The 17728-nt window shown below is 43.6% G+C and overlaps 1 protein-coding gene across 1 annotated transcript in view; it reads right to left on the reverse strand.

Moving 5' to 3' along the window:
* Nucleotides 1-579: 579 nt before the first annotated feature.
* Nucleotides 580-17728, reverse strand: part of LOC126204284 (cardioacceleratory peptide receptor-like) — a 365908-nt gene continuing 348759 nt past the window's right edge. The window contains exons 8-9 of the mRNA XM_049938671.1: nucleotides 13290-13470; nucleotides 580-754 (exon numbers count right to left, since the gene is read on the reverse strand). Of these exons, the coding sequence (XP_049794628.1) occupies nucleotides 580-754; nucleotides 13290-13470 (356 nt within the window). The remainder of the gene's footprint in view (nucleotides 755-13289; nucleotides 13471-17728) is intronic.

Genomic DNA, 17728 nt, shown 5'->3' on the forward strand with positions numbered 1-17728 from the left:
GGCAACTACCATGGCAATGTCCGCCCCTGGTAGCTGAGTGGTCAGCGTGACGGAATGCCATACCCAACGGCCTGGGTTCGATTCCCAGCTGGGTCGGAGATTTTCTCCGCCCAGGGACTGGGTGTTATGCTGTCCTTATTATCATCATTTCATCCCTATCGACACGCAAGTCGCCGAAGTGGCGTCAACTCGAAAGACTTGCACCAGATGAACGGTCTACCCGAAGGGAGGTCCTAGCCACACCACTGTGGCAATGATGCATTTCCGGGCACACGTTCATGGGCCCTTTTGTCCTCTACTTGCAGTTTGGAATTCGTTCGTGCAGTTTGTCGGCTTTATTAACGTTCACCCTGTATACGATAGTGTGAAAGATGAGTGAAATCTGTGACCCACTGCGTGATCGCTGCTCTTGCGACCCGAAATTCCCTGTCCACTGTGCGAAGTTACTCAGCGGCACCGAGACGGGTGCCGAGTCTGCTGACGGCGAGGAACGCGTCCTCAGAAGTGCACCCTGTTGATGGAGCGCCTCGCGTGCTGAGCACCACCGGCGGGGGCCGGCTGGGCGCCGTACTCGTGCAGCTAGAGCACGGACGAGAAGTGCACGCTGTTCACCTGGCGCAGCGAGCCGGCGGCGCGGTGGCGCGGCGCGGGCGCAGAGCTGGTCAGCGTGTCCGCCGTGCTGCTCGTGTTGGTGCTGGTGGTGCTGCGGCCCTGCTGCCGCAGGCAGCTCAGCCACGCGAACGGCGGCATCCTCCTGCAGCACAGCACATCGAGGCGCGTCAAATGGTTCAAATGGCTCTGAGCACTACGGGACTTATCTTCTAAGGTCATCAGTCCCCTAGACTTAGAACTACTTAAACCTAACTAACCTAAGGACATCACACACATCCATGCCCGAGGCAGGATTCGAACCTGCGACTGTCGCGGTCGCGCGGTTCCAGACTGTAGAACCTAGAACGAGGAGCGTCGTGCCACCCAAAATGACCAAAATTTGACTATTATCGCCAAAGAAGTTACAATGTTTACAAACAACATTGAAAGAGAAGTAACACGTCCAGACTGGAGTAGAAACATACAGTAAGCAACATCTTTGACAGTGTGGTGGTAATGCAATGAAAAAGTAAAAATTGAACAGTACGTAAATAACAATAGAGCAAACAGGAAAACCTTTAACATAAAATAGGACTAGCATGCCCACATAAGTTTCCATTAATAAATAAAACTAATAAAATAAAATTAGTACTAGACAAGGCTACATCAGGAGGTGTGAAACATGGAGAGTGATAAACAAACCAATCAAAAGGAGAGACAATTCTCAATGCAACTACAGAATACGTAAGGAACTTAAGCAATATCAATAAGATAAATAGAAATAATTGCAGGAAAATGGAGGCGTTTGAGGGAACCTACAGTAAATGCAATCTTTGAGGGTGTGGTTGCACCGCATTTTGATATTAACATTATAATCAAAACAGAGGTTGTGTAACAGTTTGCATTAAATAAATGAACAAAGTAAAATATGAACAATATTTGATGAGACAACTACAAGGGGTGTTAAACATGGACAGCAATACAACTACCAGTTAAAAGAAAGCCTTAACTATTGAAACTACAGCCTATATGGAATACAAAGACAACGTTAACAAAACAAAAGCACTTAATGAAAACAGGTAAATGGGAATATGTAGGAAGAGACAGTATGGGAAGTAATGAACAACGGAGATGATTATATGAAGTTTAGGAGAAGGGAAGTGTTGAGCTGTGTCTGGTCATTTACGATTAAATCTGGACTGTGAGCAATATGTTTGTTAATTTACAGGGCTTCCAGCAGGTTGAGTTTATGGCCTAGATGAAGTACATGGGCACTGGCTGGTAGTAGTGACCCTCACTCAGTACATGCTCAGCAAATGCAGAGTCTGAATTATGCAACCTCCAGCTGCGTTCATGTTTGGCCAACCTAGCTGCTATGTCTCTGCCTGACTGATCAATGTAAAATTTGTCACAATCAGAATAGGTGATTTTGTATACCCCTCTGGTGGCTAATAACTGGAGCTTATCTTTTCTATTAAAAATACACTGGGCTGTTGTGTTCCTGACACAGTAGGAAAGCCTATACTTGCAGGATTTAAGTGCTTTGGCTACAATCTGTGATACCTCACCTAGAAATGGTAGTGTACACCATTTCTTGCAGACAGTGGATGGTGATGTAGGTGGGAGGGGTATAATTTTCCGTTTTTGTTTCCTGTGCAAGATGTGGTCAATAAGAACTGGATTGTAGCCGTTCGCTGTGGGAATAAATTTTATTGTATCTAACTCTACTTTAAAATCATCTCTGGACATGGGGATAGATATGAGACAGTGTCCAGTGAGTGGAAAGCTGCATGTTAGTGAGCTATGGGGCATTGTGAGCAAGAAGGTATTACTGTGTCTGTAGTGGTAGTTTTTCTGTAAATTTTGAAACAATGTGTGTGTGTGTACTCAGATTAGTGGTGAGGTCTAAGAAGTTTATGAATTTGTTGCCAAACTCCATTGTCAACTGGATATTTTTATGTTGACTGTTTAGGTTTTTAAAAAATGTGTTGAATTGTCTTGTAGTACCAGTCCACATACACAGGACATCACCTACATATCTAAACCAGTATTTGATATTTGCACTCAAAGGTCCTGTTTTTAGAAAATTTTGTTCAAAAGGGTCCATAAATATTTCAGCCAACAGTGGACTAAGAGGGGAACCCATAGCTAAGCCACCTAATTGTTTATAAAGAGTCCCTTGAAACTGGAAATAGTTCTGTGCCAGGCATGTCTGTGTGGCCAGTTTCAAGTCATTCAATTCAATAGGATTGACATTAGACTTGTGTATCAGCTCTGTCAGAATATCAATGCATTCTACCCCTGGTACGTTAGAAAAACAACTGCCAATAGCGCATGGCGGCCCGGATGGTCACCCATCCAAGTGCCAGCCACGCCCTACAGCGCTTAACTTTGGTGATCTGTCGGGAACCGGGGTTATTTCTAATAGCCATAACATAATACTGTGTAATCTGATTAATTTATTTATCATTCAATCGACGCTTGGAACTTACATCTTGTGATCACTTAGTAATTCCCAACTGCTGTTTTAGTCTATGCTTTGGTTTGAATTTAGTCTTGCTCTTAATCAGGACATCCAGTTTACTAGCTAGTTTGTAAGATGGAGCAATGAATGACGATACAACTGGACGAATAGGAACATCTTGTTTATGCAGTTTAGGAAGCCCATACATTCTAGGAGGCACTGGGTTCATATTAGTTAACAGTTTTGCTTCAAACTCAGAGAATATGTTTTTGCATGAATTGATTGCATATTTAACATCTTCTTTGAACAATTTAGTAGGTTCATTAGGAAGGACTTGGAAGCCTGTGGTATTCAGGAAGTCATTAACTTTATCCACCTAATCACATTTGTTCAAAAGCACAATACTGTTGCCTCTATCAGATTTAGTGGCAATCATACCTTGGTGTTGTAATTTTTGTTTTAAGGACTTGAGGGTGTTTGCTCTATTGTTATTTATGTACTGTTCAATTTTTACTTTTTAATTGCATTACCACCACACTGTTAAAGATGTTACTTACTGTATGTTTCTACTTCAGTCTGGCTGTGTTACATCTCTTCCAATGTTGTTTGCAAACATTGTAACTTCTTTGGTGATAATACTCAGTAAATGTCTGAAGATGGCCTTGTAAGCCGAAAACCGGTTAACAATAAAAGTAATATTGTAGAACAAGAGCAAACTGGTGCTTTTCATTTATTATAATGTTGTTCTACCAAGAACCGACCGAAGATTCTGTTAACATGAAAATTTGACGTTTTTACTTTTATGCACATTATCGAAATATGACCATTTATGTTTAATTATTTCTCTTATTGAAACATTCGAATATTTACTATTTGAAATAAATACTTGAAAGTAATCATGCACTGACATTTCTAAGAATTTTGTTTTGCATCATCGGTGGAGAGTAAACCCTGTGCTGACTTGTCAATTACACAACTGGAGTGCATTAATCATGTGCAGAAGAGGATGGGCAAGAGACTACATAGACTAAACAGCAGTTGGGAATAACTAAGTTATCACAAGATTTAAGTACCAAGCGTCGACTGACTGATAAACAAATTGATCAGACTACACAGTATTATGTTATGGCTATTAGAAATAACACCGGTTCCCGTCAGATCGCCAAAGTTAAGCGCTGTCGGGCGTGGCCGGCACTTGGATGGGTGACCATCCGGGCCGCCATGCGCTGTTGCCATTTTTCGGGGTGCACTCAGCCTCGCGATGCCAATTGAGGGGCTACTCGACCGAACAGTAGCGGCTCCGGTCCAAGGAAACCATCATAATGACTGGGAGAGCAGTGCACTGCCTGCAAGCTCCTCTTATCCGCATCCTCAGCTGAGGATGACACGGCGGTTGGATGGTCCCGATGGGCCACTTGTGGCTTGAAGACGGAGCGCTTCTCTTTAATTAGACATAACAGGGATTATTTATATGGTGTGAAGAGAACTGGTTGGGCAATTTATTTCCACACGCTGTCTACAGATGCTGAATCAATTCCCAATCTGTGCTCCACTGAGTGGTGTAGATACCTGAAGGCAAAAGAGGAAGATAAGTAGATACACTCTCTCACAAAACTGCTACACCAAACGCCGTCGTGCTTGCTATGAAATCCGTGTTTCAGCATCTTGCCCATCCACAGCTGTCGAAGAAATGTCTGAAAGGCAAAGCACAAAATGCCAACGAATCTTTTAACAATATTGTATGGTCAAGAATTCCAAAAAAAGGTTTTTCTTGGAAGGTGAGTCTTCGAACTTCGTATTCTGACGTTGCTCTTACTTTTAATGACGGCTATTCCGGGAGACTACAGGTTTTGGAGTATCTTGAAATTCATGAAGGTTAAAACACCAATAAAAGTGTAATGGACGTGGACCAGCTGCGAGTCATGAAGGCAGAGACTGCAGCAAACAGTGGGTCAAAGGAAGCCAGATCCAAGGAAAGGAAGGCAACATTGTATGAGGAAGATGAAGAAAGAGATGAGGAGTAAAAGCCAGGAGGATTCTAACATATTTTGCATGTATCAGACGGCTGTGTATTAAATATTTTATTTAAAACGCAATTTTCTCAAAATGAAATTTCTCAGTATAAATGCCGCTTTTTTCTCAGAAACTTCTAAATCTACAAATATGAATTGCTTACCACATAACATTGGCAGTACCTTGATGCTGTAGGTCTACTGTAGTAGCATTTACTCTAATAGTTAAAATTCAATAAAGTAATGTTTTGAAAATTTACACCAGAAAAACATATGTTTAGCAGAAAATCATAACATTTTTCCAATTGTCGTTTTAAAGTAATTGCACAGCAATACATTGACAAAACATGAAGGAAAATGTAAAAATCTCATCTTTATATACTCAATAGTTCCTGAGAAAGCGGGGCGATTATACAGACAATTTAACATTGTCATCATAGAGTGATATGATTCTCCTGAAGTTCGGAGAATAAATACTGTACTCGCTTCTTTGCAGCAAACAGAGTCATACCAACACTTGACGTAGCAGGTGTCAGTGAAGAGGGTGGTATACAGGGTGAGTCACCTAACGTCACCGCTGGATATATTTCGTAAACCACATCAAATGCTGACGAACCGATTCCACAGACCGAACGTGAGGAGAGGGGCTAGTGTAATTGTTTAATACAAACCATACAAAAATGCACGGAAGTATGTTTTTTAACACAAACCGACGTTTTTTTAAATGGAACCACGTTAGTTTTGTTAGCACATCTGAACATACAAAAAATACGTAATCAGTGCCGTTTGTTGCATTGTAAAATGTTAATTACATCCGGAGATATTGTAACCTAAAGTTGACGCTTGAAACCTCCGACGTTCAGTTGCGTGTTGTAACACGGTCGGCGAGCAGCATCTACAGGGACATGTTTACGATGACGACCGTGTTTACGAGTGTGGCTGTAGTGCACTGTTGTGGTTTGGTCTAGCTGACGCAGTGTCCGCATGTAGCGCTTGCTGCTACTGTTATTCTGCATTCGTCTCCGCACGCAGATCAATTGTAGTACACCGTGTTACCAGACGTCTGTGATAGTGTAGTGTTGTAGGAACTGTGACCATGGTGTATTCGAACTCTGAAAAGGCGGAGATGATACTCATCTATGGCGAGTGTCGACGAAATGCAGCTGAAGCCTGTAGGGTGTGTGCAGAACGGTACCCGGACAGAGAGCATCCAACGTGCCGCACATTGCAAAACATCTACCGCCAACTGTATGCAACAGGTATGGTCGTAGCACGCAAACGGGTCCGTAACAGGCCCGTCACAGGAGAAGCGGGTGCAGTTGGTGTGTTAGCTGCTGTTGCCATGAACCCACACATGAGTACACGGGACATTGCGAGAGCCGGTGGACTGAGTCAAAGTAGTGTCATGCGCATACTGTATCGTCACCGCTTTCACCCGTTTCATGTGTCGCTACATCAGCAATTACATGGTGATGACTTTAATCATCGAGTGCAATTCTGTCAATGGGCATTAATAGAGAATGCGTTGCAGTTCTACCTGTTTACCGATGAAGCGGGTTTCACAAACCACGGGGCGGTGAGTCTACGGAACATGCATTACTGGTCCGTGGACAATCCTCGCAGGCTCAGACAGGTAGAGCGACAGCGACCGTGGACTGTAAATGTATGGTGCGGAATCATTGGCGACCACCTCATTGGTCCCCACTTCATTGCAGGGGCCCAAACTGCTGCAACATACATCGCGTTTCTACAGAATGATCTGCCAACGTTGCTCGAAAATGTCCCACTGGAAACGCGTCGACGTATCGGGTATCAGCATGATGGTGCACCTGCACATTCCGCAATTAACACTAGGCTGACCCTTGACAGGATGTTCGACGGGCGTTTCATAGGACGTGGAGGACGCATAAATTGGCCAGCCCGTTCTCCTGATCTTACACCTCTGGACTTCTTTCTGTGGGGTACGTTAAAGGAGAATGTGTACCGTAATGTGCCTACAACCCCAGAGGATATGAAACAACGTATTGTGGCAGCCTGTGGCGACATTACACCAGATGCACTGCGGCGTGTACGACATTCATTAGGCCAGAGATTGCAATTGTGTGCAGCAAATGATGGCCACCACATTGAACATCTATTGACCCGACATGTCGGGACACACTCTATTCCACTCCGTAGTTGAAAATGGAAACCACGTGTGTACGTGTACCTCACCCCTCATGGTAATGTACATGTGCGTCAGTGAAAAAGACCAATAAAAAGGTGTTTGCATGTGGACGTAATGTGCTGTTCCAGTCTCTTCTGTACCTAAGGTCCATCACCGTTCCCTTTGGATCCCTACGTAATTCGGTGTTCTCCGATACACACGATCGAACAGCGGAGGAGTGGTACTCAAGCGTCAACTTTAGGTTACAATATCTCCGGATGTAATTAACATTTTACAATGCAACAAACGGCACTGATTACGTATTTGTTTATATGTTCAGATGTGCTAACAAAACTAACGGGGTTCCATTTAAAAAACGTAGGTTTGTGTTAAAAAACATACTTCCGTGCATTTTTGTATGGTTTGTATTAAACAATTACACTAGCCCCTCTCCTCACGTTCGGTCTGCGGAATCGATTCGTCAGTATTTGATGTGGTTTACGAAATATATCCAGCGGTAATGTTAGGTGACTCACCCTGTATAACAAATTTTTGATGCGAAAATTTTAAATGCGAACATTGTTAGGTTGGGCTTTACCGTGACTGTTACTGACATTAAATGATACAACAAGTTCACTGTTACTAGTCACCGTTTTATTTATTTCCACGACGCGTTTCGACGGTTTAAACCTCCATCATCGGGTGGATTTACATTAGTGAGTATTACATTTGTGTGTGTGTTGTGTTACGATTTTTGGAGGAACTTGTGGCACTACCTAGTGGAGAAACAAGACACTATTTCAGAATATGGTTTAGGATTACTTTTGACAAAAAATTAAACTGATATCTAATGGTAAACATTAAATAAACTAACCTTCAGTGGTCACAGGTTCCTTTTGCTGTCGTAACACATCACATGTATACTGCCACATCTGTAAACAAATATGGCGTCTGGAATACGAACCTTGCACCCAGCTGATTCCAGAATTTTGAATAGTTCTTTATCGTAATTGATGAGTTACCCCAGCAAATTATCCATAAGACATTATTGAATGGAAATGATAGAAAAATTGCAGCAGCCAGAAGACATGGTCATATATCAATGTAATTTCGAACACAAACACATCATTAGAGGCCATATAACTGATTAGAGATGCAATTCTTTGTCACTGGTAGAACGGCCAACAGAGTCAAAAATGGCTCTGAGCACTATGGGACTCAACTGCTGTGGTTATCAGTCCCCTAGAACTTAGAACTACTTAAACCTAACTAACCTAAGGACATCACAAATATCCATGCCCGAGGCAGGATTCGAACCTGCGACCGTAGCAGTCCCACGGTTCCGGACTGCGCGCCTAGAACCGCTAGACCACCGCGGCCGGCCCAACAGAGTCCATTAGCGTTGTTTGTGTTTATTATTGTCACCAGCCCTTCTGGGGTATATAAGGGGCATGAACAGTCAGGTGTCGAGTGATAATTCTGAAGGACACACAGATTCCACGTACTCGTGTACGTGTATGACAGCGTTATCAGCACCTCACAGAATTTGAAAGGGGCTTCATTGTAGGTCTCCATATGGCGAGCTGGTCGAGTTGTGCAATATCTAAATGTGTGAGGCAGTGGGGCAGTGTTGCGACTGTATGGAAATGTGAGGCAAGCAAATTCTTCACCAAGTTTTCGGTCCACCATAAGACAGCAACACCGTATTGTGCACCAAGCATACACTAATCGCTTCACGACTGTGCCCTGTTCCGACAGACAGCATCAACCGGACTAGGGAATTACAGTCCCCTCGCATGGGCTTCCATTAACACCACGACACAAACGCCTCCGTATGGACTGCTGATACATGTCATCGCATTGCATCGCATCGCATCGCATTGCGTTCACAAATGACTTGCTGTTCTGCATTATCCCGGATGACCATCGTCGGCGTGGTAGCGACGTGGCGAGCGGTTCCTTTCTTCCAGTGTTTTGGAGAGCCACAGGTGCAGGTACTCTAGGCGTCATGTTGTGGGCAGCCATTGCTATAACTTTAAATTACGCTTGGTAGTGCTTGAGGGAACTGTGATGGCTCAACGGTATGTCACAACATCCTGCATCCTCAGGTACGGGGTGTTCAAAAAGTCTCTGCGCAGTGCCGTATGATTGTTCGCCTGCCTGGGTTACTTCCCTTCAAGTAGACTCTCCCAATATTCCACTGCTTCGTTTTTCTCAGCCAGCGTCAGTACTATCGTTGGTGTGTATCGTTACGCCTTGACGTGAACGTTTAAGTTTAGTTCCTTTGTTCGTTTGTTTCGTTTTTGTCACTGTTAAGATGCTGACCATTGAAGAACTGTGTTTTTAGTTGAACAAGTGTTCAAAGCTGGCGGTAAATACACAGTTTCAGTTCGTCAAACATTTAATTCAGTTTCTCAGGAGACAACACTCCCACATCGCGATATTGTGCGAGATTTGATTAACAAATTTCGAAGTACGGGTTCAGTGACAGATGCACCGAAAAGTGTTCGTCCTAGCGTTTCGTCTGAGGATAAACTACTCGGTATTTCCGATAAAATGTCCATGAGTGCGAACACGTCAGTAAGAAAACTCGCCCAGGAAATCGATATTGGTGTCGGAACGGCCCACGCAGCTGTAAGGAAAAAAATAGAACGTTTCCCATACAAAGTGACAGTCGTGCAAGAACTCAAAAATACTGATCATGGCAAGAGACTGCATTATTGTCAATGGTTCGAAAATTTCGTTCAACAAAATGGAAGGGATATTCTTAATGAAACGTTTTTCACTGATGAGGCGTGGTTTCAAAATTGTCGTGTGTGCAGCACTGTAAATCCATTGTGTATTCGTGAGGAATCACTTCATTCTGTGAAAATAGGAGTTTGGATTGCAATTTCTAGACGTCGGATTGTGGGTCCCATATTTTTCAACGAAACAATAAACGCACAACGATACTGCAGTGATATTCTGTATCCATTCATAGGAGAACTTGTGTTAAGTGAAATATTGAAAGGTTATTTTCAACAAGATGGTGAAACCGCGCATACAGCTTGCGTTTCAATGTCACTGCTTACTGATGTTTTTGGTGATCGCATAATTTCACAGAGACTTTGGCCTCCAGGATCGCCTGACCTAACACCACCTGACCTTTTCTTCTGTTGTGCAGCGAAAGCAACTGTCTATAGAAACCGTCCAAAATCCATCGATGAATTGAAAACTGCAATATCCACTTTCAATGCTTCTGTTACAGAAGAAATTTTACAGCTTGTGTTTGGAAACATGATCAGACGAACTGAATTGTGTATTCAACAACAGGGGAGACACTTTCAACATTTAATGTGAAAATTTGTAGGTAAAAATGAATATTCAATAAATTAATAACTTGTATTTCACTGAGTTTCATTTCAGTATATTCACTGCGGCATACGGCACGCGTGTGTAACAATCATACAGCATTGCGGAGAGACTTTTTGAACACCTCATATTACCTCTCATGTCACTGTATCGCAATGCCATTTTTCAACAGGACAATGCTCGTCCGCACACAGCACGTGTCTCTACGAACTGTCTGCATGATGTTGAGGCGTTCTGAAGGCCAGCGGGAGCAGGTGTGGGACTAGCTCGAACTTCTAGTGCTGGTATCCAGAACATCAAGGACCAGTTACATCTGTTATTTATTTATTTATTTCTCAAGTAATGAACTGCTGCATGTTATTGTAGAGCAGGTCGTACATTGTGTGACTTTACGTGTTCTATCATACAAATTCAGTTTTATTACTAGTACACTTTTTTGTTGAAAATTTTACTAAGCGCATATAAACAAATTTCTTTAAACTTGGTTCTAACGTAGATAATGCTAATAATAAGATGCATAATAGGTTCTGGATGTATTTTAATTTAACATTAAAATGTATTTAATGGAAGAAACAAGAGATGCAAATTTGATTTAGATATGATGTGACAGTTCTTCCGCTTATACCTTCTGCGTGTATGGTTACGTAAGCAGTGGAGATTGGGAGTTGATTTAAAATGTCAGAGCTGCATCAGGTGCGAGCGCTCGGCAAAACTTCGAGCCAGTTACACCTGATGCAAGGAAGGAAGAAGAAATGTCACATCTTCAGATATTGTTGCATGCTATGTAATGGCATAACAAACAGCTACACAGAGAGGTTTTTTCACGTTAATTCGGCGTAGTGTTGTAGATCCTGCGCTTACTTTTGCTACGTTTGTATGTTTGTCTCGTCTTCACTTCCTGTATGTAATGTAGCATCCGAGCCCGTGTCTGTGCTTGTGTCTGTGTCGTTTACTGCGTATTGCTGATCTGTCCGATGTGGAGCCTGTCTTATCATAGCGTATGGTCTCTCCTGTTTGTACAGTTACAACAGCTGTGGGCCGTCTGCCCTCAGCAGAGGATACAGCAGCTTTATGACACCGTTCCCAACTGAATCGGTGTGTGCACCATAGAAGCCAGAGGGAGAGGGGGACAACATCGTACGGAGAAGCGGCCTCATACTGCCATGTAATTTGAAATTTGGCTCGATTTTGTAATCACTGAGGTTACCTTCTGTGTACTTGACTTTCAGGCAGTGTAAATACACTCCTGGAAATGGAAAAAAGAACACATTGACACCGGTGTGTCAGACCCACCATACTTGCTCCGGACACTGCGAGAGGGCTGTACAAGCAATGATCACACGCACGGCACAGCGGACACACCAGGAACCGCGGTGTTGGCCGTCAAATGGCGCGAGCTGCGCAGCATTTGTGCACCGCCGCCGTCAGTGTCAGCCAGTTTGCCGTGGCATACGGAGCTCCATCGCAGTCTTTTACACTGGTAGCATGCCGCGACAGCGTGGACGTGAACCGTATGTGCAGTTGACGGACCGAGCGAGGGCGTATAGTGGGCATGCGGGAGGCCGGGTGGACGTACCGCCGAATTGCTCAACACGTGGGGCGTGAGGTCTCCACAGTACATCGATGTTGTCGCCAGTGGTCGGCGGAAGGTGCACGTGGCCGTCGACCTGGGACCGGACCGCAGCGACGCACGGATGCACGCCAAGACCGTAGGATCCTACGCAGTGCCGTAGGGGACCGCACCGCCACTTCACAGCAAATTAGGGACACTGTTGCTCCTGGTGTATCGGCGAGGACCATTCGCAACCGTCTCCATGAAGCTGGGCTACGGTCCCGCACACCGTTAGGCCGTCTTCCGCTCACGCCCCAACATCGTGCAGCCCGCCTCCAGTGGTGTCGCGACAGGCGTGAATGGAGGGACGAATGGAGACGTGTCGTCTTCAGCGATGAGAGTCGCTTCTGCCTTGGTGCCAATGATGGTCGTATGCGTGTTTGGCGCCGTGCAGGTGAGCGCCACAATCAGGACTGCATACGACCGAGGCACACAGGGCCAACACCCGGCATCATGGTGTGGGGAGCGATCTCCTACACTGGCCGTACACCACTGGTGATCGTCGAGGGGACACTGAATAGTGCACGGTACATCCAAACCGTCATCGAACCCATCGTTCTACCATTCCTAGACCGGCAAGGGAACTTGCTGTTCCAACAGGACAATGCACGTCCGCATGTATCCCGTGCCACCCAACGTGCTCTAGAAGGTGTAAGTCAACTACCCTGGCCAGCAAGATCTCCGGATCTGTCCCCCATTGAGCATGTTTGGGACTGGATGAAGCGTCGTCTCACGCGGTCTGCACGTCCAGCACGAACGCTGGTCCAACTGAGGCGCCAGGTGGAAATGGCATGGCAAGCCGTTCCACAGGACTACATCCAGCATTTCTACGATCGTCTCCATGGGAGAATAGCAGCCTGCATTGCTGCGAAAGGTGGATATACACTGTACTAGTGCCGACATTGTGCATGCTCTGTTGCCTGTGTCTATGTGCCTGTGGTTCTGTCAGTGTGATCATGTGATGTATCTGACCCCAGGAATGTGTCAATAAAGTTTCCCCTTCCCGGGACAATGAATTCACGGTGTTCTTATTTCAATTTCCAGGAGTGTATTATTGATTAAATGTTTTTGCATTTAGGTAAGCAACGATAGCGAAACTGGACGTGTGCAGACCTGAGACTGCGGCAGATGTGCGTGGAGAAGAGGCAGTAGATGAGCGGGTTGGCTGCCGAGTTGAGCGGCGCCAGGCTCTGGATGAAGGACGCCACGGCGATGTTGGTCTGCGTCGTCGGCACGTAGTCGTACACTTGCAGCAGGTCGAACACGATGTACGGACTCCAGCACAGGATGAACACTGCCGACACAGCAGTGGCTCTGAGCACTATGGGACTTAACATCTGAGGTCATCAGTCCCCTACAACTTAGAACTACTTAAACCTAACTAACCTAAGGACATCACACACATCCATGCCCAAGGCAGGATTCGAACCTAAGACCGTAGCGGCAGCGTGGTTCCAGACTGAAACGCCTAGAACCGCTCGTCCACAGCGGCCGGCGCCAACACAACCGCGGTTATCCGACAATAAATGTTACTCATACTGATTTCAGTACGCACTATTTTCCGAACAAACACGCAACCAGTCGCGTTTGTAATTTTTTTTTCGAAGAACCTTGAACTGATCTTCAGTGTCAATTGTTAATTTGTATCTATTAGAACGTTATATTTTCATGTGCGAGCTTTTCCGTTCGCATTATTTTTACTACAGTAAGACGAAAGGAAATGCAAGTGTCTGGTTCCGATATCACGAATGATATCCTAGAATAAACCCCGCCATATCCAAAGCATTTTGCTCCCATAGTTTGTAGTGAGACATTAGCGTCGTGTTCGTAGGTCTTAAATCTTGGCAGATATTATATTAAACACTGCTTTCGATTTCATCGGTGTGAAAAAACAGCAGTTGACACATGTGTGTAAGAATGAGAAAAGTCATACATTTTTATTTCATAAAGACAACCACGGATAATGTGTCGGCAATAGTCTTTTTATATTAGCTTAGGCTTCCGGAAGACTCTTCTGAATGTGTCACAGCCTCATTATAGATGTCTGAAGTAGCAGCTTATATGACTGCAGTTTTCATCGTTATCACAACGCGATCAAATAATCAGGAGAATCTTACTGAAATACGATATTTATACAAGGTGGTCCATTGATCGGGCCAAATATCTCACGACATAAGCATCAAACCAAAAAGCTACAAAGAACGAAACTCGTCTAGCTTGAAGGGGGAAACCAGATGGCGCTATGGTTGGTCAGCTAGATGGCGCTGCCATAGGTCAAACGGATATCAACTGCGTTTTTTAAGATAGGAACCCCTATTTTTTATTACATATTTGTGTAGTACGTAAAGACATATGAATGTTTTATTTGGACCACTTTTTTCGCTTTGTTATAGATTGCGCTGTAATAGTCACAAACGTATAAGTACGTGGTATCACGTAACATTCCGCCAGTGTGGACGGTATTTGCTTCGTGATACATTACCCGTGTTAAAATGGACCGTTTACCAATTGCGGAAAAGGTCGATATCGTGTTGATGTATGGCTATTGTGATCAAAATGCCCAACGGGCGTGTGCTATGTTTGCTGCTCGGTATCCTGGACGACATCCTCCAAGTGTCTGGACCGTTCGCCGGATAGTTACGTTATTTAAGGAAACAGGAAGTGTTCAGCCACATGTTAAATGTCAACCACGACCTGCACAAATGATGATGCCCAAGTAGGTGTTTTAGCTGCTGTCGCGGCTAACCCGCACATCAGTTGCAGACAAATTGCGCTAGAATTGGGAATCTCGGAAACGTCGGTACCATGTTTCTATGCACCAGGAATTAGATGGCGACGACTTTGAACGTCGTGTTCAGTTTTGCCACTGGGCACAAGATAAATTACGGGACGATGACAGATTGTTTGCACGCGTTCTATTTAGCGACGAAGCGCCCTTTACCAACAGCGGTAACGTAAACCGGCATAATGTGCACTATTGGGCAACGCAAAAATCCACGATGGCTGCGATAAGTGGAACATCAGCGACCTAGGCGGGTTAATGTATGGTGCAGCATTATGGGAGGAAGGATAATTGGCCCCCATTTTATCGATGGCAATCTAAATGGTGCAATGTATGCTGATTTCCTACGTAATGTTCTACCGATGTTACTACAAGATGTTTCACTGCATGACAGAATGGCGATGTACTTCCAACATGATGGATGTCCGGCACATAGCTCGCGTGCGGTTGCAGCGGTATTGAATAGCATATTTCATGACATGTGGATTGATCGTCGAAGCACCATACCATGGCCCGCACGTTCACCGGATCTGACTTCCTCGGATTTCTTTCTGTGGGGAAAGGTGAAGGATATTTGCTATCGTGATCCACAGACAACGCCTGACAACATGCGTCAGCGCATTGTCAATGCATGTGCGAACATTTCGGAAGGCGAACTACTTGCTGTTGAGAGGAATGTCGTTACACCTATTGCCAAATGTATTGAGATTGACGGACATCATTTTGACCATTTATTGCAATAATGTGGTATTTACAGGTAATCACGCTGTAACAACATGCGTCTCAGAAATGGTAAGTTCACAAAGGTAGATGTATCACATTGGAACAACCGAAATAAAATGTTGAAACGTACCTACGTTCTGTATTTTAATTTAAAAAACCTACCAGTTACCAACTGTTCGTCTAAAATTGTGAGCCATATGTTTGTGACTATTACAGCGCCATCTATCACAAAGCGAAAAAAGTGGTCCAACTAAAACATTCATATTCCTTTACGTAATACACGAATATGTAATAAAAAATGGGGGTTCCTATTTTAAAAAACACAGTTGATATCCGTTTGACCTATGGCAGCGCCATCTAGCGGGCCAACCATACCGCCATCTGGTTTCCCCCTTCAAGCTAGACGAGTTTCGTTCTTTGTAGTTTTTTCATTTGACTCTTATTTCGTGAGATATTTGGCCCGGTCATGATCAATGGACCACCCGCTATAGCTGTTTGTGAAAGAGATGTTTTTCCAGTTATGATCGGCATTTTTAGAAAGAATTCAACTTCATATCTAGCGTCGTCACAACGTAACGTCTGGTTAGGAGAAAGTACCCATCAAATACTAAAGGAACTCCTGATATAATTGTTAACTTTGTAACAAGGATGGATCTGAAGATGGAATGCTTTATAGTTAATGTCATTCATCATAAACGATGCCCCTGTAAGCCTGCAGCTGTTAATAATGACATAAATAATAAATTACTGCTCGAGTTACGTTTTTTTCATACGTAGCACGTCCATTACAGGAATTTATAGACGTTTTTATGTTTTGTAACAATTTGCAAAGCTATTCAATATGATGTATGTGTTGTGTTGTTGTGCTCCTCTTTCCCTGCAGTTGGCTTTTTATGTTCTTAACGTAATGGGCCTTCTCCAATACGCAGAAATTCACAGACACGCAGCAAATCGCTCACAGTGTTTGTTTGCCGTAAGTCACAGCAGACAGTGTGAATGATGTTTCACGTGTATGTAAATTTCTGCTTGTTAAAGGAGGTACAATACCTTGGAAACACACAAAGACGACTGCAGGGAAAGAGTAGGGGTACAATAAACAGCACGTTCCGCTTCAGAAGTTTATCACTATTTGAAAGATGTGTAACAATTTTCAAAGGTATTGGAAAACCTTTGTAAATTCTTACAGATCTTCGAAATAGTGATAAACTTTTGAAGCGCAATGTGCTACGTATGAGAAGCGTAAATGATACTGTACTTTATTATTTAAATCATTGTCAAAACAGTCATGGTTGAAAAAAAAAGACTTTGTGATAGTAGATTGCTAAATAACAAGCTATTAATATTTGTGAAATTTCTGAAAAATGGCGTAGATTCGGATTCGGATTTTACATTTAGTAACAAGTTACAATTTTTGCGGAAACGCAAGAGCATTTACATAAAAGTTCATTCTTCGTTTTTCGTCGATTTCGTTTATTGTTTCAACACTTAGTGAGAGGTGTAAGTAAATTTGTTAATTTTCAGAGGCACAACTCTTGGAATCACAAACTTACATTAAACTGACACATGATATTACATGAAACTCCAAAATTACAGAGGGTTATACACAGAAACAGCTTAGTCCAACAGATATAAATTAGCTGATGTTCACCACCGAAGAGGCATATAGAGCACTTCGATACGTGTTTGGAAATAGTTGTAAAAGTGACTGGTATCGATTTGTTTCACTTAAGTCCCGGTCTTTCAAATTTGTGTTCCAGAAACCGTAGCCAAGTGGAATTTACATTAATCTTGGGAGCCGGGAGCTGTAAATAATTAACTTTTTCAGCGTAAGTGGAAGTAAGAGCAAGGAAACATACGTTCTTAGTAAGTTGAGAAATGCTATGAACTTCAAATTTGTTCTGCGTGTAAGTCCTGAGGTGTATGCTTTTTTGTGGTTTAATAAGTTTCGGAACGAAAGCTGGATAGTTACGGACTGTTGCTTAGTACTAAACCAAGTAGTGTCCCAGAATTCTAAAACTATACATGAATATAAATTGCCCTGTTATTT

The sequence above is a fragment of the Schistocerca nitens genome, chromosome 9 (assembly GCF_023898315.1).
Source record: "Schistocerca nitens isolate TAMUIC-IGC-003100 chromosome 9, iqSchNite1.1, whole genome shotgun sequence".
Lineage (NCBI taxonomy): Eukaryota > Metazoa > Arthropoda > Insecta > Orthoptera > Acrididae > Schistocerca > Schistocerca nitens.